Below are 22,674 nucleotides of genomic sequence, written 5' to 3'. Positions count from 1 at the left end.
ACGGCGGCCATACACTGCCGGAAAATATCTAAAATTTAATTAAAAAAATAGCCCGTTGCCCAGTCGTTCTCCCGCCGTTTATTTAAACTATATAACAGCAAAATTATGATTAAAAAATTAATAAAAAATAATATATTAAAGTTATTAATTAATTAAATATGTTATTTTATTAATATAGACTAAGTTATTAGATTAATAATTAATTAAAATAAATTAATAATTATTAATTAATTAAATTAATTATTAGAAGCCGCCGGTAAAGCTGGAAAGCCGCCGGAAAACCGCCGGTAAATCGATGGAAGAGCCGCCGGAAACCGTCGAAAACAAAACTGTCGTAAAATCGCCGGTAAGTCGCCGGAAAACCGTCAGAATTTTTTCTAAAATTTAAGCCGCCGGAAAGCCGACGGAATGCTGTCGGAAAAGTCGGTCGCCGGCAAGCCGCCGGAAAAATCTGCCGGTAATTGACGATTTTCCTGTAGTGATGGGGGCAATGATGCAGATGATGTAGAGAACTGCCGCTTTCTGTGCCATGTCCAGTCCTCCTCCAGATCCTCCAAACTTTCAAATACCTCAAGTCTCGGGAGTACGAGGTACTCTTGAAGGTGGTCATAAAATTCATAACGTCATTCGCCAGCCCACCCCACAAAATATTGCAAGTACTTCTGAACCTGTGACTGCTACACAGTTGGAAGGAATCATCACCGAAAAGATCAGGGCTGTTATAGGTGTTGATCAAGCAGAAAAGTTAATTGGCAAAGGTAGTTCGTATCATGCTGAATACGACCAAGTACGATATCCAAAAGGATATTCGGTCCCAAAGTTCATCACTTTCAATGGTAATAACAACCCCAGGCATCACCTGACACAATTTAAAGCCACTTGTGGGAATACAGGAGGAAATGACGCACTGCTCTTCCGACAATTCGTTAGTTGTTTAACAACAACTGCTTTCGAATGGTACGTTGAATTTGCAAATGATTCTGTTAAGACTTTCGCAGAATTAAAAATTATGATCGTGAAGAGATTTGCTAGTGCAATAGAGAAGATCACTATCGCTGACCTTGCTTTGGAGAAGAGAAAAAGAGAGGAATCAGTGACAAAATACATTTCTCGCTGGCGAAATCTGAGTATAAAATGTGAGAAACAGCTTGAAGAAGAGCATGCCGTACAGTTGTTAATGGGCAACATTGATGACAAAATGCAACCCTTCCTGTGCATGGCTACAATCAACACATTTCAAGACTTGCTGGACAGAGGCCAAGTTTGAAAAATTGATCTTGTCCAGATCAGAAAATCACTCTGATAAGCCCAAGAAAGCTAAGGCCCCGGGTGCTAGAAGGGGTGATGCCGACTCTACATTCTTCTCTAGAGCTGATAGAGAAAGGCAAGTGATTTACAACGTAGACAAGGGCAAACAACCAATGCAGTATGAAGAAAAGCCTAAACAGGTCTACAACTCCAACCCCCAGCCGAAGTTGATATTAGGGGGAAATGATAGGCCACGAACTTATCAAGGTATTGGAGAACGTCCGAGGCAAACATCGGGAACTGGTGATAGAATATTCCAATCCCTCAAAGATAAAATGAATAAAGAATATTCATTCAAGAGGGAGAGTGTCGCCAAATTATTTCGACAAGTGTTTAGAACGAGTTTAGAACTTCCTGAATGCAAGAGGCCCGAAGAATCAAAGCACACTGGTGACCCAAATTATGACACACATCATCGGGTACTCAGCCATCCTATTGAAGATTGCTACATCTTCAAGGATTGACTTGAAAGAAAATATCAAAAGGGGGAACTCACATTATCCGACAATGTGTTATCTCACCATAGAAGGAATCAACTCGGGTGGTCACGTCCTCTTCCGTACCCTTGGTTGAGGAAAGAAGAAAATAAAAGAAGCAAATTCAGGAAGAATAGTGGAAGACTGCGGTCTCCAAGAAAACTGTGAAGATGTTGAAGCAGCTTGAAGGAGTTCCAAGTGTAAAGTGGAAGTCTCCTATTTTTTGAAAGCTCTGCCTATAGCATGAGCTTCTACTTCTAAACAATTTTTCAATCAAGCTGCCACTTTGAAGACTGGAAAGATGAAATCATCCAAGAAGAAAACCAAACTGAAGAAGCCCAAGGAGAAAATTATTGCAACCCAAAGGGATATCGACAGTTTGGATGAGTACTACCAAACTGTAAGGAGATCTATCAAGCTCGCTGACTTCATGGTAGAGCTTAAGATAGATGAAGTCAAAGAAGATGATGAGAATTATCTTCCAATAGAAGTATATCAGATCATCTCAGTGGCACAGAGTACCTTGACAAAAGAAGAATGCACAGAAGAAGTACCCGCTGAATCCTTTATGATGGTGCTACCAATGGATTACAATTCGGAGGAGGATTTGTATTTTCCAGAGGAAGATGAATCAGACCCTAGCATAGCATCTCGGATGGGACATGTAAACCTGGGTGGTGACTCTGAATCAACAGATGAATCCCTAGATGCAATAATGGCTGATTCTGAAGAAAATGCTCCATTAAATGATTCTGAACCGAAGGAGATTGCTCAAGTGTAGTTAAGAAGCGTCAAGATACTACAGCCTCCACCGAAGAAAAGGGTTTCCAATAAAGATATGGAGAAAGAGATAGTTATCAACGATGATATTATTCTTGAAGATCATAAGAAAAAGAAGACTTCAGCCAATGTGATGGATTATAATATTTTATTCCATCTGAGAAAAATCTCAGCACAACTTAGCATATACGATGCCCTTAGTAATGTCTAAAGACCTTCGGGAGACTCTGATTCAGGCTCTCGAAGATCCCGAAAGATACGAGGCCTATTTTGCTGAACGCAATCTGACTGAGATTTTATAAGCTCGTAATCAGCCATTCATTACTTTCTCCAAAGAGGACATGATGCTTGGGACTGCAGACCATAATCGTCCTCTGTATGTTACTACAAAGAGCGATAAGCTGATCATCAGTCGAATCCTGATCGATCCCGGATCCTCCGTAAATTTAATAAGCTTGAAAGTACTAAGATCCCTCTGCCTTAATGTGGAACACCTCGGACCAGATAAATTGATGGTATATGGTTTCAACGAAAAAGGGCAGAAAACCCTCGGATAATTCATGCTTCCTCTTATATTTGGAGAACTCCATACAGAAGCTAAATTCTGTGTGATTGATGCGGATATTTCATTCAAGGCGCTACTAGGTCGTCTCTGGTTACATGAATATGGTATTGTACCGTCAACATTACACCAGTGTATGAAGTATCTTAAAGATGGAGAAGAATTCAGGATCTCTGGCGACATTAAGCCCTTTACAGTTCATGAAGCAACAGTTTACGAAGATGCACGGTACTTCATGCCAAAAAAGCAAAAGTCTTCGAGTTCTCTTAAGGCTAGAGCATCAAACTCAAAAGCTGTAAAGCGACCTGAACGGGAAGGTGAGAAGAGGCAGGTGGGGAGAAAGAAGGCGATGCCGACTCTTCCCAAAGCACCGACCATTCCCAAAGAAAAGAGACATGTACCTCATCTTCGGAGTGATTCGGATGAGGACGATGTTACTCCTACCAAGTCTCGAAGACTATGCCAGTTCACAGATGAATGGACTAGGCAGTTGAATTTTTAAATGATGATTATGACTACGACTCTATTTATATGAACACGTTGCAGAATGTGTTCTCTAGAAGAATAGACAGCCTATCAATTTCAGATAGTATACTCGTAGTCACGCGTGTTCCCTTACAACACTTTAAGGAGATTATTCCGTGTGAGGTGCATAAAATTGAAGAACTCGCCACCCTCTATTTGCCTCCCCTTAAAAATGGGACTGTGTCAAAGAATGTGTTATATTCCACGGGAGTTCGTGAAGAGGAGAATAATGATTGGTGTTGCATGCTCCTCGATTCTGAAGAACTGTTTCCTACAAGGCTACCTAGGTTTAATACCAAAAATATTCAGAGAATGTTACGAAAGCAAATAAATGTTCCTACCACCAAACGACAGCTTCGTACAAGCTTGGGCTTCTGGTATGGAAGGAATCCACGTCCATTACGACGGAAGGATATAGATGTATATAAAGGTATCAGATTCATCAAACGAAAATTTCTCCGGAAAGAGACTTGCCGGGCAATCACATTAATGGAAATTTAATCTGATGATGGTGGTGCTGAAGAGATATACGAAGTTGATGATTATGATGATTAACCCGTAGAGGCCGAACCTGCACTAGAAGAACTTGAAGATGGTGGACAGACAGCCACTATGGATGAGTTAAAAGAAGTCAACTTGAGAACTGAAGAAGACCCTCGTCCAACCTTCATTAGTTCTCTCCTACCCGGGGAGAAAATAGAAGAAATAAAAGAACTTCTCTGCGAATTCAGGGACTGCTTTGCCTAGACATATGCTGAGATGCCTGGCTTATCCCCTGACATAGCAGTTCATAGATTAGCAATCAAACCCGATGTAACACCCGTCAAGCAAGCTCCTAGAAGAATGAGATTGGAGATTAAAGAACAGGTGATCGTAAAAACGAAGAAACACATAGAGGCGGGCTTCATACGAGAAGAAAAGTATGCCGATTGGATCCCCAATATTGTCCCTGTGAAGAAGAAGAACGGGAAGAATCGTGTCTAGATTGACTTTAGGGACCTCAATAAGGCATGCCCAAAAGATGACTTTCCACTTCCTGTATCCAAACTCCTAGTGGACAACACTTCCAACTATGACATGTTCTCGTTTATGGACGGATCATCAGGCTATAATTAGATCAAGATGGCTCCTGAAGATGAAAATGACACGTCGTTCAGAACACCCATCAAAATTTTTTGCTACACAGTCATGCCCTTTGGCCTGAAGAATGCTGGTGCTACCTACTAGCGGGCGATGACTCACATATTTGATGATTTGATACATCAGAAGGTCGGGTGCTATGTAGATGACTTTGCTGTAAAAAGCCTTGGCCAAAATGATCACTTAAAAGATCTCTGAATTATATTTGAGAGAATCAGAAAGTTTGATCTGAAGATGAACCCACTCAAATGTGCTTTTGGGGTCTCCTCCGGCAAATTCTTGGGGTATGTTGTTCGTCATCGAGGTATAGAGATTGACCCCAACAAGACCAAGGAAATCATGGAGATGCTACCTCCAAAGAACCTTCGACAATTCCGCTCGCTGCAAGGACAACTAACTTTCATTCGGAGATTCATATCAAATCTATTGGATAGGTGCCATCCATTTTCAAAGGTAATGAAGAAAGATGTCCGTTTCAAATGGGATGCAGAATGTCAGAAGACGTTTGACAGCATCAAGAGATATCTATTGAATCCGCCCATTTTGGAAGCGCCAATTTCGGGGAGGCCTCTTATACTGTATACGGTAGCACTAGAAGATTCTCTCAGAGCATTATTGGCACAACATAATGAAGAAGGAAAAGAAAATGCGCTCTACTACATCAGTCGGAGGTTAATTGGTGCAGAAAGCCGTTATTCTCCAATTGAAAAGCATTGTCTGGCGCTGATTTTTGCAGTTCAAAAACTTCGCCACTACATGTTATCTCACAAAATCACCCTGATATCGAAGATCGATCCGCTGAAGTTCTTGATGACAAGACCAGCGTTGACAGGTCGCCTAGCCAGGTGGGTAGTATTATTACTGCAGTTTGATATCACATATATGCCACAAAAGGTGGTGAAAGGTCAGACCTTGGCAGATTTTCTCGCTGCACATCCTATCTCTGCAGACTCTTCACTAAACGATGATTTGCCCGATGAATAAATCATGTAAGTTGAGAAAAATGAAAACCTACCATTTTGCGAGATGTACTTCGATGGAGCATCATCAATTAAACCAGTCCGACCTCCAAATATTACAAGAGCCCGAGCCCGTATTGGTCTTCTTCTCATAACACCTGAAGGAGGCATAATGAGATTTTCATTCAGCCTGACTGAACCTCGGACTAACAACGAAGCCGAATACGAAGCTCTAATAGTACGGTTGGAGATTGCAATTACGGCAAAATTCAAAATCTTTAAGACTTTCAACTTGTGATAAATCAACTCTTAGGCATCTACAAGATTTCTAAGGTTGAATTGGCTCATTACCACCGATGAACTCTTGAGCTCCTGAAGCAGGTGCCGAATGTTAAAATAATTCAGATTGCTCGAGGATAGAATGCCAAAGTGGTTTGTTTGGCCAAATTGGCCAAGAAAATGGCAAATTCCAATGAGGAGAAGCCTATATTCATCGGAGTTTACAATCGTCGTATCTTAGAGACCACTTTATTACAATTTCCGAGAACAGAAGTACCTGATTCAAATCAGCAAGAAATACTTCCAATTGATCCTTAACCTCTCCATCAGATCATTATGGAAAATTATCCGGAAGGATATCATATCGTTAAGAGACGTAAAGCTAGTCAAGCTTCAGAATCGTGGTGGCATTGTTTGGATGTTGAAGTCTAAAATGATTGGTGACAGCCATTCATTGACTACTTCAAAGAAAATAAACTTCTGAGAGAAAATTTTATAGCCGCACAACTTTAAAAAAGGGCGTTGCGATACGCATTTGTCAATGATACTTTATATAGACGAGCTTTTGCTCAAATGTTGCTAAGGTGCCTAGGGACCAAGGAATTTGATAAAGTAGTAACAGAAGTTCATGAAGGGCTTTGTGGAGCACATCAGTCAGGTCCTAAAATGGCAGTTAAAATCAAGAGAATGGGTTATTATTGGCCGATCATGGTCAGAGATTGTATTACCACACAAAGAGTTGCATTGAATATCAAATCCACGGTAATGTTATATATCAACCATCAAATCCACTACACCCAACAATAGCATCTTGGCCATTTGAATGTTGGGACACTGACATAATCGGGCCAATAGATTCCCCGTCATCAGTGGGACTCTGTTTTATTCTGGCAGAAACATACTATTTCTCGAAGTGGGCAGAAGCGGCTCCATTCAGAGAGGTCACATCCGAACATGTGATCAATTTCTTTACCCACAATGTTGTCTACAGATTTGGTGTGCCTTGCTGCATAATTTCAGACAATGGCACTGCATTCAAATGTACAAAAATCTATAAGTTAGTTGATCGATACAAAATCGATTGGTGGTACTCATCCATATATAATCCAAGGGAAAATAGCTTGACAGATGCTTTCAACAAGACGTTGATGAAATTGTTGAGGAAGATTCTCATTAAAAACAAAAGAGAGTGGCATACAAAGATGGCAGAAGCTCTATGGGCCTATCGTACAACTTATGAAACACCAACTAAAGCCACTCCTTATTCAATGGTGTTCGGTGTTGAAGCCGTATTACCATTGGAGATTGAACTACCGTCACTTCGGGTAGCAATTCAGAATGATCTTACTCAAGAGCAAAATGCCCGCCTCAGAGTGGAAGAGCTCGACGCACTTGATGAACTCAGGTTACAAGCTCAACAAAACCTAGAAATCTATCGAAGAAGAATGGAATAATCCTTCGATCTGATGGTGCGCCCTGGACATTTCAAGAAGGGGAATTAATCTTGGTGCTGAGTAGACCAATCATCCCACACTGAAGAATCAGTGGCAAATTTGTATCAAATTGGGAAGGCCTCTTCGTCATCGAGAAGGTGTACCAAGGAGGAGCATATCAGTTAATCGATCTGAACTGTCAGAGGCCTATGCCACCTATCAATGGCCGACATTTAAAGAAGTATCATGCATGAGAAATCCATGTCTAATGTACTTTATAATCAAAGTTTTATGTGTATGGTTATTAGTGCATGCTTACATTCATATTTTGAAAATTCTCTTGTATGGCAAGAACGCATTTCAAAATCCCCCATCAGAATGGGGGCATTTTAATTATTTATTCGGGTCGACATCGTGCTGCGTGCCGAGATCCCCGAATAAATATTTAAAAAACTCAAAGACAAAAAGCCTATCCAAAATGTTCCTATGAGGCAGGAGGCATTTTAAATATTCATTTGGGTCGATATCGTGCTACACATCGAGATCCCCAAATGAATATTTAAAATCTTAAATTCTAAATTCAGTTCATTTTGAAATGTCCCTGCAAGACAGGGGGCATTTTAAATATTTATTCGGGTCGACATCGCGCTGCGTGCCGAGATTCCCGAATAAATATTTAAAATTATCAATACAAATATTCTTTTATGCTGAAGAATACAATGAATTCTTTTTCAAAGTATATGCAGGTGATATTACAAAAGACCGAGACAACTTCTCCAATGAACAAAGACTCAAAAGTCAAGAAAGAGACTTTTGTGATTACACACTCTAATAAATTGGGCCAGAAAAGCTTGAAGTCTTTCAACAGGCTGAAGCTTAAGGTTCGAATGGGTGTAAAAGTTCGGATCCAACACGGTCAAATATGGCCGGATCGCTGGCAGCTCCGTCTACTCAACAAGCCATAAGAAAGACCGTAGTAGCGGAACCCTCACTTCGTCAACCCACCCGTCAGTAGGGACTGTAGGAAGCACGAATGCAAATTTGACTCGACTAGTTCAAGTGATCGTAGTATACAAAAATTCTCCCAAATGACTGAAGAATCAAAGTTCCAGTGGAAGGGTAAGTCTCGAATGACCATCGAATGTTCGTAGGCTCTAAAATCTGCAACCAGAAAGGATGACTCCAAATTTATCAACTTTAGCAAAATCAACATTGGGGAGCGCAATTCCCTTAGCTCAAGTCTGAAGCCTGAATGGGTGTAAAAGGTCGGAGCCAACACGCCTAAATATGGCCAGATCGCTGGCAGCTCCATCTACTCAACAAGCTATAAGAAAGGCCGTAGTAGAGGAACCCCGTTTCAGCAATCAGAGGATAAAGAGCTATCAAATTCTAGCTCTCCCGATTTGATGAACTCAAGTGATTCAGATTAAAGTCTTCTCAAGTGGTTAATGATCAAGATACTACCTACATTCGGTACTATCAACTGAGTCCAGAACCTGCAAATTCTTCAACAAATCTGTAAAGCACAAAGCGAGGATCGAAGGAATTTTTCTTCAACAAGTCCGTCAAAGCACAAAGTAAAGGACCAAAGAAAATTATTCTAAAGTTCGCACAAAGCTTATGGCTGAACTAAGTGGATCCTGTCATCAACAAGTCCGTTATGCACAAAGCTCTAGACCGATGACTTTTCGCCATTGACCTAATACAAACCTAAGGGTTTTGGTCATCAGCATCTACTCCTTCATCAAGCCCGCTAGAGCTAAAAGCATAGGGCCGAAAGTACAAAAAATTTTCTGACAAATCAGTAAGGATAAATCAGGTAATCCTCCATCAATGTCTACAGCACAAAGCACAAGACAGAAAGAATCAGAATCCTATGACTCAAGTCGAAGCCATGGAATGAGCACCCTAGATGATACCTACAAATGCCCTTAAAAGATTGGAGGCATTTTAAATATTCATTTAGGTCGACATTGCACAGCATGTCGAGATCCCCAAATAAATATTTAAAATACAAGGAGCACAGGTCAGAGTATAAACACAGAAATCTCAGGAACAGTAAAAATAGAGCTCGTCACTAACTGAATTTATAAAATAACTTTATTTTATTAAGTTCAGAATTCATATACAAATTTGTAGACTATATCTTTTTACGAGATTACATCAGCTGAAAGAAAAAGAAAAGTACAATGTCATTCACAGAGGACTGAAATCTATCTCCTAAACTACGCCTGAAGAGGAAGCCGACAGCTTTATTCTGCTCCTTCCAAAGTCCAGGTGTTCTGCACTTCTAGGACCTGCACAAAGCATTGGACATGTCAACAAGAAAGAAGAAGAATTATGCGATATATGTAAAACTACAAAAAAAAAGTTGTACCTGAAATAGGCATCTCCCAAAGTGGCTCACGAAGAAGTATCCCAATCCTCTTGAAGCCTGTGTAGAGCAAAAAAAAGGGGGTGTCAGAAAGCAACTAAAGAAAGAAAAAGAACAGTACAAACAAAGTAAAAACGTACCAAAACTGAAGCCTCACAAGGTAGAAAAAACTGGCTGATGCTTGGATCCTCTTCTCGCAGTGGCATGCAAAAAATACACAATATTATCAGTACGAGCACAAAGTCAAAACTAAAAAAAAAAGTGAAGGAAATGTACCTGAGCCCAAGAGTAACTGCAGAAAAGCTGAAGAAGCGAGTCCTACAAACTGAGAAAGATGCAAGCAGATATAAAAAAGCTAGAAACGAAGGTGACAACAGTGGCAAAAGAAGAGAAAAAGGTGGCAACGCTATCTGCTAGCTTTAATCTATAAAGTAACAGTCTAGGGATCTGACTATGAAGTACTCTATCACTATCCCATAAATCTCTACATGGCCAAGAGAAAATGTATCATCTATATAGAAGAATACAAGTACATCTAAAGATCTATGAAGGCATAAAGACAAATTTTTTGAGATCCACTAATTGAAAATCTTAGTGTGACATCCAAGAAAATTTTTGGAGATCCACTAAATGAAAGCCCTAGTGTGAAATCTAGAATAAATATCTGGGGATCCACAAGGTCAATCAGCATACAACAAACATGGTTCACTCTAGACGCGTACCACATTTGTTGGGGAGCATTTGTTGACCTCCATGCTATACTCAAAGGAACCAAAAAGAAAAGAAAAAGAAAAATAGAAATCCCACATACATTCCTTGTATCCGTTGAATCCCAAAATCCTTCCCGATTTTTCTCCCAAAATCAGCGAAAATCCTGTTGAATCTGGCGCCGTTTCGGGATTTCTGCCAAAATTTTGCGACGATTCCTCGATCCCACTCCCATTCGGGTCTTTAAATACCAAGCAAATGAAGCCGAAGCTCTCGGTTCCTTTCGGTGCTCCCCGACTCTACACGATCGCAAGCCTCCGATCCTCCCCCTGTTCTCTCCCACGATACTCCATGCATCCCGAACTCCTCCCTCACCCGATCGGCCCTCCACGACCAAACTCCTCCATCCAATATATTCGCCTGTAGCAGTCGAATATTCACCTTTGCCATTCACAACTTATTTACGGCGATGGGTCCTTCGCTATTGATCTCCAGTGTCGCCTTCTTCAGCCAACTAGCATTGTTGCTTGTGTTGGAGATCCAAATAGTGCATATAGGATACACATATGCATTTTACAGCCATCTTTTGCCCTTGCAAGTACAGTGCATTTGACCTCGTAGGTACAATTGTATAAGTCCTCTACATCAAGGTTTTGTTCGTCACTCGATGGTGTCACCATTTCTCTCCTTATATTGATTATCGTTTGCATAGCAAGTTCTTTATTATCGCATATGGGTAGTATTTGCATTTGTAGTTACCCGACGTTGCTTGCAAGCACATTGTATTTAACTCATCATGCCCATTGCACATTGAACCCCTCTTGCTTGTAGGGTAATTATTGCATAAATAAGAAGCTTCCCACAACAACTCGCAGGGACTCATATGCTTCAAATGTGTTGCATTGTGTATGTTTGTAAGAAGCTTTGTTGCTTTGGTTGCATATTCTAAATCATTTGGGTTTCCTTGATCATCTTTCACATGCATTGAGATTTTATTTTCCACTTGCAACTTATTCACTTGGATGACCATGCATTTAGACTTTGTTCATTCATCCAAAGCCAAGTCCTGTGTACTTCATCCATGTTCTTTATAGTTCATGTTGTTAAAGTCTCTTGTGATCGGACCCGAGTTCAAGCCATTTGTTATTTGCATCCGAGTCCAATTCAACATTATTTGCTCAAGCTTGTTTTGAGTTTGATTTTACATCCAAGACATGGTTCATTGAGGTTCAAGTTCTCATTTCAATTTCATTTACAGGTCCAGTGCGTATGCACTATGTTACATTAAAGTCCAAGTTCCACTTGGTGTTGTACAGTTCAAGTTCAAAGTACAAGTTCAAGTTAAGTTTGAATTTGCAAGTTCATAGGTCCCTTGTAATGATTCAAGTTACACTCGATGTGGTTAAGTTCCAGTCCAATGTCCACGAGTCCCTTGTGTTCAATCTGGTTCGAGTTCATGTCCACTGCAGCCTTGTTCGATTAAGTTCAAGTTCAAATCAAGTTTGAATTTGCAAGTCATTGTTATCAGATTGAATTATGAGTTCTTCATTTTGTTCAAGTTTGGATTTAATTCATTTGAGTTCATCTTAGTTCATTCAAGTCCAAGTCCTTATTATTGTTCCAAATTATCTCTTCTTAATCAATGTTGAGTTTAAGCTTTAGTCCACAGTGCAAGTTTAAGTTCAAGTCCCCCGCGTTACTGAAAATTTCGACAGACTCCCGACTTTTCCGCCGTTTAGGGGAAACTATGAGAAACTGGGACATCCCACCACGCTACTCAAGCGTGTATGATAGGCGTCGGGGGATACCGGGCCGTACATCTTTTCATCCCACCACGCTACGAGAGCGTGTATGGGGTCTTCAAAAGTATCCATACGAGAACACAGGTGGCTTTCCATGCCACATCACAAGGGCATGTACATGTACTTAAGTAACATCCCCACCACGCTACAGGTCTTACCCACCTTGCCGTATGCGTCACACCGAACTCCCTCCTACCGTGCTATGAGAGCACGTATAGGTGGTTCTCAGGCTCGCGCAAATGTCGAAAATTGGATTTTAGGTGATTACCCGCCTCGTCGTAGGCGCCGAACCGGGTTTCCTCCCACAGTGCTACGAGAGCGAGTAAAGGGGGTTTGCCGGTCCGCCGCAAATGCCGAAAATGAGAACCTGAGTTAAGGAAGTTATACCATGGTGGTTGGCGAGGTGATGGCGACGACGGGTGGCAAAAATATACGAAAATAATTCTTTCCCTCTCTTTTTTAACTCTTTTTTTTTCATTCTCCCACACACACACACACACACATATATATATATATATATATATATTAGTAATAACATGATGAGCAATTATGGAGGACACATGAGAATTCTATACTGGTCATAAGAAATGCAACACATTTAGACAAGTCATATGATGACTATAGGCTTTTGCACTCTTTTTATTTTTCAATTCAAGGTTGAGTCAGATTCTCAACTTTTAGATTTGAAATTGCTCTCTCATTCAAGATTGGGTTCAAATTTTCACTTTTAGAATTGAGAGTGTAGTCTTACTTCATTAGATCTTTCTCCTTTACTTGTACGGGTCAATCCCCCATATATGATTTATTTCACTTTCTCAATAGCAATCTTTTTTAACATTGCATTTTAACCCTCATGATATATGCTATTCATAAACATATTTATACATGTTCATAGTTCATACAAGAGTAAACTGAAGAAATCTGAAATAAATGCTATCATTAATATAGTAGATATGAATTGCAATGAAATAAAGCTTTATTAATCCCTATAGCATAGTTTGAGTATCTCACCTTATTTTCTAGAACAGACGGATAAACTGGTTCACCTAAAATATTATGATTTCTTTTCCTTTGATATACAACCTAAATATAACTTTTTTCATTTCAATAATTGCATTCAGAAAAACAATTCAATTAAAACATACCAGATAAAAATCTTACAAACTTTACCTCAATCAAGTTTCTTTTCATTCAATCTAAATTTTTTCTCCCATATAGTTCTTTTCCTCACTTCCTCTCCTTTCCTTTTTCTGATTTCCACTTTCTTCCTCTTTTACATCAACCATAGCTGCTCTATGCTTATAGTTTCAGCAGGCATCAACCAAAAACAACACTAACCCTTGATGACAGCTCAAATTTTAGTATCTTCTATCCCATTTTCTGAATTACAACAAAATGCATTATTTCCTAACTGATTTCATCATCTACAGCACACTACAATCTATATTATCTATATCTTATCTATATCTTACCTTAATGTAGCTGAATTCTTCACCTACACCAGCCTGCAGCAGCTGAATTTTTCCCATACAGCAGCTCCAAACTGTTTGATACACCTGAATTTCAGCAAACATCATTCAGCAAACCACACTTAATACATGAAATTTCAGAAAACCACGCTTAATTCCAACAAAAAACACTTAATTCCAGCATCTACTTAATCTCTTACCTTAGTTTGCTGAATTATTTTCTTCTCCAGCAGCCTCTAGCAACAACCTACAACAATTTCTTCCCTACTTCTCACCCAACTTCTCACAACCAACTTCAGCTCTAGAGGTTTTATTGGGTAGAAAAAAAGAAATAAAAATGAAGGGCTTAAGGAAAAAGCTGATAGTTCTACCCTATTCTCCACTATATTAATTTAATATATTCCTAAATCCACTAATGTCCTTTGGCTATTTCCAGCCATCAGATCTCATCAAGTCCTTTTGCATGTTGTGCTAAGTGGAAAAGCTACAGTAAAGAAATAAAATAATGAAAACAAATGACAGTTACTAGTATAACTTATAGTTAATTAATTAACTGATCTTGAAATATTAAATAGTTATGCATTTAATATTTATACATATGCAGTTAGATTAAGATTTTACATTTATTTCTATATGTCAAAATGACAAAATGCTTGGAACTAGAAGTAGGATTTAATGAAAAATAGATGAACATTTAATGAAAGTTTATGCGTACTTTTTTGGGTATTATATAGAGTGCCAGTATGCGTGGACCTTGCTCACAACCTGCGGAACAATGGTGGAACCATTCCACCCATCTGACCATGATCAAGAAGAGGTGTGCCTCAAGCATAGGTACGAGGCCACGCAGATGGAGCCACATGATGTGCTAGGTTACAAGTAGTGGATGAGTATAAACAACATTGATCTTGATTTGTGTTTGTCCTTGTTTGTCTTTATTTTATCTTTTATGAGTTAATGTCCTATTTCACTAACCCCTTTCCTCTATTCTATTGCCTCTTCCTCAATTGATAAAAACTTCCCCGAGTAGTCTACTGCCATCCTCCATCAATTTACTTCTATTGGAATGTTATTTTTAATAAATTTAAATAAAGTAAAAAGAGTAAAAGAAAAATTTCTCCAAGATATATATATATATAATATTTGATAATGCTATGTTATATTCATATTAATTTTTTTTAGCTTTATCTTTTTTGGAAAACTGGTAAATTGAATTTACTCAACATAATCTTCAAATGTTTTTGCAGATTACAAGGGTATACAACGCAAAGGAGCATATAGAGTTTGAGTTTGCAGTAAGCATTTTCTTTAAATAGTTGATAATCTCTTGAGATTCACCGCATTCTTGTGTTTTTCTCAAAATGATTATGCTTTTCTAGATAAGATGACTGCATGCGAGCTTCTGTACTTCATAAATTTGAGAAGTAATTTACCCATTTGTCATTGGTTTCATGTTATGAATCTGTTAATAATATGAGGCACTACAATTCAGGTTGGTCCGATGCCCATTGAAGATGGAAATGGGAAAGAATTAGCCACCCAATTTACTACGAGGATGCTGACCAATAAGATATTTTACACAGATTCAAATGGGCGAGATTTCTTAAAGAGGGTAAAATTCATGATTTCACTTGCAGTTTATAATCATTTATTGCAGTTCTATACTACACATGAACAATTCCAGTTTCTGGTAGAACGGTTCAATTTTTTTTATTTGCATTGTGTTTTACAGCTTCCTATTTAATTCATAACCTTTTTTTTTTGCTTTTACAGATTCGAAATTATAGGTCAGACTGGGTACTGCAAGTACACCAACCTGTTGCTGGAAATTATTATCCCGTAAGTTTTTATTTATACCCTAATGACTGTAAACACTCATTGATATTGGCAATTTAAATCCAATTTGAAACACCGGATTCTGAGGTCAGAAAAGAAGAGCATTCTAAAGAAGCAAAGCATGTGCTTCTCTCTTAAATCACAGAGCACTCCAAACTTGTGCTTTAGTTACACCCTGCTCTTTTTTATTGGTAATCTCTTTAAACTCAATGCATTCCAACCATGTTCTTTAGTTTTACAACCTACTCTTTGGTTATTTAATTTCTTTGGTGGATAGGTATTTTAGTTTTAATTAATTATTTTGGTTTTGTATTCTTTTTTTTTTCCTTATTTTTCACACTTGTGTTGAGATTTATTTTTGATTTAGCACCAATTATTATTGTTTCATTCTTCCTTTATTGTTTCATTCTTCCTTTTTCTCTTTGGCATTTATCTTGACTATTTTGTATTGGCTTCCAGTTCTTTTTTTCATTTCCCTCATGTAGTGTGACCTGCTCATGCTTAAGTTTTATTTCATTATTTACTTGATTTGTCTTAGTGCTGATGCATATTTTTGCTTTAAAAGCACAATAATTTACAAATGTGTGCAATTTACTAATTTAAGCGCTGCTATATTTCATGCTTTGTACTGTAAAGAAATAAAAAAGAATAAGAGTAAGAATGAGAGAGTAAGGGAAGGAGGGATCTTTACACTTCAGCATTATTATGCTTTCAAAGCAGTTGACATCATTCTTCCAACAAACCAGCTACTGTTGTTTAGAATGTCCATTTTTTATGCCCTAAGGCAGATATGCAGTTTGGCTGTCATGTAATTTCTAGCCACTAATGTTAACATGTAAACAAGATATACCACTTGCTTTTGTTTATGTAAATTAATTTCTTTGTAGATCAACCTTGGGATTTACTTGCAAGATAACCGCACAGAACTCTCCCTCTTGGTAGACCGTAGTATGGGTGGTTCCAGCATACAGGATGGGCAAGTAGAATTGATGCTTCATAGGTACATTCTTCCCCCTTTATCATGTAAACTAGGACTTCTAGATTCTGTATTGAAGCTCAAATTTTGTCATCTGTTAAGCCGAAGTCTATTGCTTTCATGACGTGTGAGACTTGCATATGTTTCATTGCTGCATTGGACGTAGGTAGCTGGATAATTGACTGTCCTACCAATTGCTCCACTTGCTGTTTTTAATCTAAAAAACCTTGTCGTTATCTATCTCTGACTTAACCTATTTTCGTCTTCTGTTCCAGACTACATTGTTTATTTTGCTGAAATGTTTACATTGGTGTTAACCTGTTATTAGCATACAAAAAAAAAAGAAAAAAAAATTCGTACCTACTCGCACGTCGTCGCCGCATTTCGCACGTCGAAGCCACCCTCGAGTCGTTTCACGCACGATTCCTCACGCGACATTAAGTAACCAAAGAGAAGAGGTATTCGGCCCTGGCTCTTCCTCTCTCTCTCTCTCTCTCGATTTCTTTCTCCCGCTTTCTCCCTCTCTCGCTCGACCTTGCCCCAGCAACGACTTTCCCTCCTGTAAGATCGGAAGTTACGATAGTTTGATCAGAAGCAAGAAGGGAGCTTACTCGTTGAGAAGGTAGCCACCTATCTTCCTTTCGAGCGCTTCTTCTACTCCTTCGGGGCTGTTCGACTGTGCTCCATTAACGACGTTCCCTTTGGGTCGAATCGGAAGCAACGACTGGAGCTCGCCTCTCCTCCGACTCCATTACCGCTGTCCGACCGCTCCTTCGACGACATTCCCTACGAGTTGGATCGGATGTTACGACATCGAGATCGGAAGCAGGAACCGGAGCTAACTCGTTGTGAAGATAACTTTCTACCTTTCGGACGCTTCTTCAACTCCTCGTGGCTGTTCGACACCGCTCCTTGTACGACTTCCCCTCTCCGATCGGAAGCAAGACAGGAGCTCGACATTGAAGGACTTAAACTATTGAACTAAGATGAAGTGTTGAAGCTAGTAAGGGGTTTCAAAAGAAAATTTAGATAAGATTTCATACTTGTTAAAGAAACAATTATGTGTAATTAATGAAAGTTATAGATAAGATAATAATGCAAATTTATAAACTATGTGTGACTTTAGGGTTGATTAAGGAAGGCTATTTTAAGGATCAAGGATTTGAATGGAATTGAATCATGAAAGTAATCAAAGTGGATAATTACAGTTGTTTTATAACAATTATATTCTTTTATTTTTATTTCAGTTTTAATGTAATATAATGCTTATTTATTTGTTATATTTAAATATTTATTATGTTCAAAATGATGAAGGATCAACAAAAAAATTTACAATGCAATATCAATCTATGTGTGTGTGAAAAGTTTATTTATCGTTTAAAATGTATGTAAAAGAAAAATGAAACTAATAAAGAACTTTCAACACATAAATGAAAAGTTAGACAAAAAAAGAAAATGTGCATGCATGCAAATACAAGAGTTCACCTATAACACCCAAAAGTTTCATGTAAAAATATAAATTTAGATTAATTAAAGTAACTTGAAAACTTATATGAAAGTTTAAGGTTTAATTACTATTAATTATTGTTAGCAAATAATTACTCTAATTATTAAATGACTGTTAATTAGTAAATTATTAATTAATAACTTACTGTAAAGTAGTACTTAAAAACCTTCACAAACATATCCCATTGTATGCTAGTGATAGGCATTTGTCCAAATTTTTCTCTATGCAGTGCTTGTCACTGTCTTTCTACTTCTCCTTTCAAAACAAGTGTGGTCAATGGTACTTTTATGTTTTCAGGACATATCATGCCATCGAGGATCTTTCCTATCTTTAATAACCTATCTTCAGCTAGTGTGGGGTCGCTTGCAACTTCGATGGTTGGCGGTATAAAAGTCTGAAATAATTTTAAATTCCGATTCACTTCACTATCACTTTTAAATCTGGGTCCACCGTTAGCAGAAGCTTTCTCCATAATTCTATTTTATCTACCACTTGTGAGATCAAATGCACAATATCTTGAAGTTTTTTAGACTTATTTTATTCATTCATCTCTGTTTTTGTATCCGACCTAGATGACTGACAAGTCATTTTTTCTAGCAACTCTTTTGACATAATTATATGTTTGCATATAGATAATTTATATAATATATACTCACGGAAATAAACATGATCATTTTAAAGCATTAAATAGGTCTTGTATGCATGTATGTTTATTGTCTTAAATGAATGCATGCATGCATAGTTCTATTAAACCTTGATTCAAATTATAGCTCTGTATAAATCAGATTCATTATATCTCATCCTACTTTATTGTTTAAATTCAATTATGCTTCTACTTTAGCTTGATTTGACTCTGATACTAATTTTTGTCAAGCCCTAATATGGCCCACCCTCTAACGATCAATCTGGAGTACAATAGAGAAGGAAAATCTAAACCAGCCCCTTCTTACTAACACTCATTTCGAGCTACTACTTTTAGAATCAAGTGAGTAAAATAAACATATTTAGAATCTCCTAACATGTCAACATATCAAACTCGTTACTTAATCATAGGAAGCATTTAATGTATTCCAATTAACATCAAATATAATTAAAATAAATACAGAGCTCTACTAAAACTTATAAAATTTTCTTACATACACAAAAGTTTGTACCTCTATCATTCAGATATCTTTTTATCTCTTTGTACACCCAAAACATATTTACACCAAAAAGAGCAGTCATCTCTTTTTCTAGTGCCTATAGGCTCCTTTCCCTTACCTGCATTATAACAACTACTAATGAGGTAGGCTCAATGAAATACACAAATGATATATAAAAATTAATAATAACATAGTGAACAATTATGGAGGACACCTGAAAATTCTATGCTGATCATAAGAAATTCAACACATTTAGATAAGTCATATGATGATTATAGGCTTTTGCACTCTTTTTATTTTTCAATTCAAGGTTGGGTCAAATTCTCAACTTTTAGAATTGATATTTGTTAACCTCTGTACAAAGAAACAAAAATAGAAAAAATAATATGTACGTACCTCAAAATGAAATCCTTCGAATCCTGCACCTTGGACTGTCGAACCCGCAAAATCCGCAAGAAATCCCGCATACCTGATATGGTTCGGCGTTGACAATTGCTCAGTTCACGCGATTTTTGCTTAAATCATGCGATAGTTCCTCGATCGTCTCCTCGTTCACGTCCTTAAATACCCAATCGAGCGAGGCTTTCGGTTGTTGCTTCCACACTTGATCCCGAGCTCCTCCCTCTCCCGTCACTACTTCCCTCCATCCTGATCTCCCCTCTTGCAATCGAGATCTGTCGAGCTCCCTCCATCCCGCAGAGAGAGAGAGAGAGAGAGAATTCAAAATCCCTACCTCACTTTCGATCTCCTTCATCCAGTCCAAAGCCGAGCCCGACGCCTCTCGATCCCGCAAGCCCTAGTCGTCCGACTTCGCTCCATTTCCGACTTCCTCTTCCTGTTTTGATCGTGAGAGACGACGGGAGCTCACTGTGTGAAGGTAATTCTCTCCCTTTCACGTGCAATCTTCAGCCAAATTTAGTAATGTCGCCGAGAGAGGAAGGGGAGAGATATTAAAAATTTTAATTAAAATTAATGATTATTAATTTTAATTAGAATTTATATTAATTATATTAGTTATAATTATTGTAATTAATTATAATTATTATAATTAATTATAAATAATACTAATTAATTAATTTTAATTAAAGACTATTTTAATTAATTATAATTAACTTTAATTAACTATAATTATTAATTTAATTATAATTATTAGAATTAATTATGATTAATTGTAAGTAATTAATCATAATTAATTTTAATTAATTAAGATTAATCTTAATTAAGGTTAATACTGATTAATTATTATTTTTAAATTAAAATTAATCAATAATAATTATTTATAATTAATTAAGGCTATTTATAATTAATTATAATTACTCATAATTAATTATAATTAATTAAACGGTGTCTCACCAACACCAACCATGCACGTCTTTGTTGACGTGGCGGGTAGGCGGCCTCTTAGTTTTTCCCCTAATCGGGGGAGATGCCGGGGGGCTGCCGAAATTTTGTCTGAAACAAGACAAGGACTTGGAACAAATTGGGACTTGTGAACTTGATTCAATCTACTTAAAAATGACCTTGAATAATATAAAAGAAATTGATTGAATTCAAAGAGCACATAACTTGGACTCTCATTTGAACTTCAACAAGGACTCGACCTATATGAACTTGAACTTGCGAGGTGAACTTTGACATTGAACTCAAAACTTGTGGACATCAAACTTGAACAAGACATGGACCACAGAGGACTTGATTTGGAACATAAGACTTGGACTCATGCTTGAACAAGGATTTGAGCTAAATGCAAAAGAACTCGGATTTAAATAAACTGTAAAAGACTACATTTGAACCTGAACTCATATTGGACTTGAGTTAGAGCTTGATCCTAGACTCAAATGACATTGGACTCAAGCTGAACTTAAGTCAAATGAATAGTCAATGAATTACTTGATTTAAAAATATGACATCAAGTCTCCAAATGGAATGGTGAGGGATTGGTGCTTCAATGGTTAAGAAGGATCCAAGTAATTCAAAAGTCATACAAGTTAATGAGTTATAAGTTCTTAATGCAAATGAACAAATACAAAATTTGTAGCGGATGCAAACACCTGTATGCGATGATGATGGAGGAGATCACAACAAATGATGTGATTCCAAATGAAAACCTACAATGCTAGTCCACTATATGAGCTACAAAAGAAAAATGAGAGATTTGTAATATTTGTCATAATTCATACACAAGAGCTACAAAAGCAAGTAAACATGAAGAAATGCAAGTGCCCCTATCACTAACGATCCAACTCTAAGAAGATACATCAAAGATAAAGATCAAGTGCATGCAAATATGCAACATGTATAAGTTCATTACAAAGAAGTTACAAATGGAGTCTATTTGCAAGCAAGCAAGGACTCATGACAAATCAATCCCCAATACATTCAAATGAATCTCAATAAGATATATACATATGAGACATCATCTAAAGGCAAGGGTGGTATGTCAGTAATATTCTTACAAGCAATGACCACTCAATAAAAATAAATATGCAGAGCTCAGCATGCAAAAGGGGAGCAATTGGCAACAAATGCAAATACATATGGGTTTTTATAGAAGACCCGTCATACACAACAAGATATCCACAAGCAAAATACCAATTGACTACAACAAGTGCAAGCTCCTATGATCCAAAGCAGGAGATTCGTTAGTGTATATCAATCCGCCTGCTGAAAGCAACAAATAATGCACGACAATCTACCTGTATAAAGCAGCGAACCACTAAATTCAGAAGCTGCTACGCCACGCCACCAGATCCGCAACATCCTTGCAAGCGGACAGAAGGCGTTTATAAATCTTTCAAAGTACCTCGCACGTGCACCGTAGTTTGTATACACATAGGTACACTAAAAAGGGTAAAAGTAATCATAAAACCCGCATGGGCTCCGGCGAGCGTGTTATTGCTACACACGTGACGTCTAGGGATGCTGCGCGGGTTACTAAATTTGAACCTGATCCTCCTAAACAGGTAAAAAGTAGTAGACAAGGTATAATTACAAAATGCCCCCAAACACTCGCATGGCACCGGCGAGCGTATTATTGGTACACACGTTACGCCTAGGGATGCTGCGCGGGTCAATAAGTGAATTCAAGTTCGAACTCGATCCTTCTATACGGGTCAATAGAAGTCGACAGGCTTCGAACAATCAAACATGTGGCCGTGACGACCAAAATATTTGTTTCAATATATTCATATTAGCCTTCAGAGCCTATAACAATATGAATTCACTAAACAAGGCATAAAGCCTACGAAACCCGATTCTCTGCCGACCAGTAGACAGAGTCGACAAGGTTCAATCTAGAAAGTGAAAATGCCCCCAAACACCCTGATGATGGCCGTGTTGAATGTAGATCTCAACCGGAGGGGTGATTCAAATATTTTCAAATATCTTCCAAGCTCTAC

At 37.9% G+C, this 22,674-nt stretch overlaps 1 protein-coding gene across 4 annotated transcripts in view; it reads left to right on the top strand.

Moving 5' to 3' along the window:
- Positions 1–22,674, top strand: part of LOC110094505 (alpha-mannosidase At3g26720) — a gene marked incomplete at its 3' end in the record, with an annotated part of 115,971 nt that overhangs the window by 91,252 nt on the left and 2,045 nt on the right. For all 4 annotated transcript variants that reach the window (XM_028694691.1, XM_028694690.1, XM_028694689.1 and 1 more), the window contains 4 exon segments: positions 15,063–15,110; positions 15,308–15,427; positions 15,589–15,654; positions 16,539–16,651. In XM_028694691.1, coding sequence (XP_028550524.1) covers positions 15,063–15,110; positions 15,308–15,427; positions 15,589–15,654; positions 16,539–16,651 — 347 coding nt within the window.

This window comes from Dendrobium catenatum, unplaced genomic scaffold (genome assembly GCF_001605985.2).
Source record: "Dendrobium catenatum unplaced genomic scaffold, ASM160598v2 fragScaff_scaffold_542, whole genome shotgun sequence".
Classification (NCBI taxonomy): domain Eukaryota; kingdom Viridiplantae; phylum Streptophyta; class Magnoliopsida; order Asparagales; family Orchidaceae; genus Dendrobium; species Dendrobium catenatum.
Note: the sequence above shows the minus strand (reverse complement) of the source record. Positions and strands in the feature narration are given on the sequence as shown.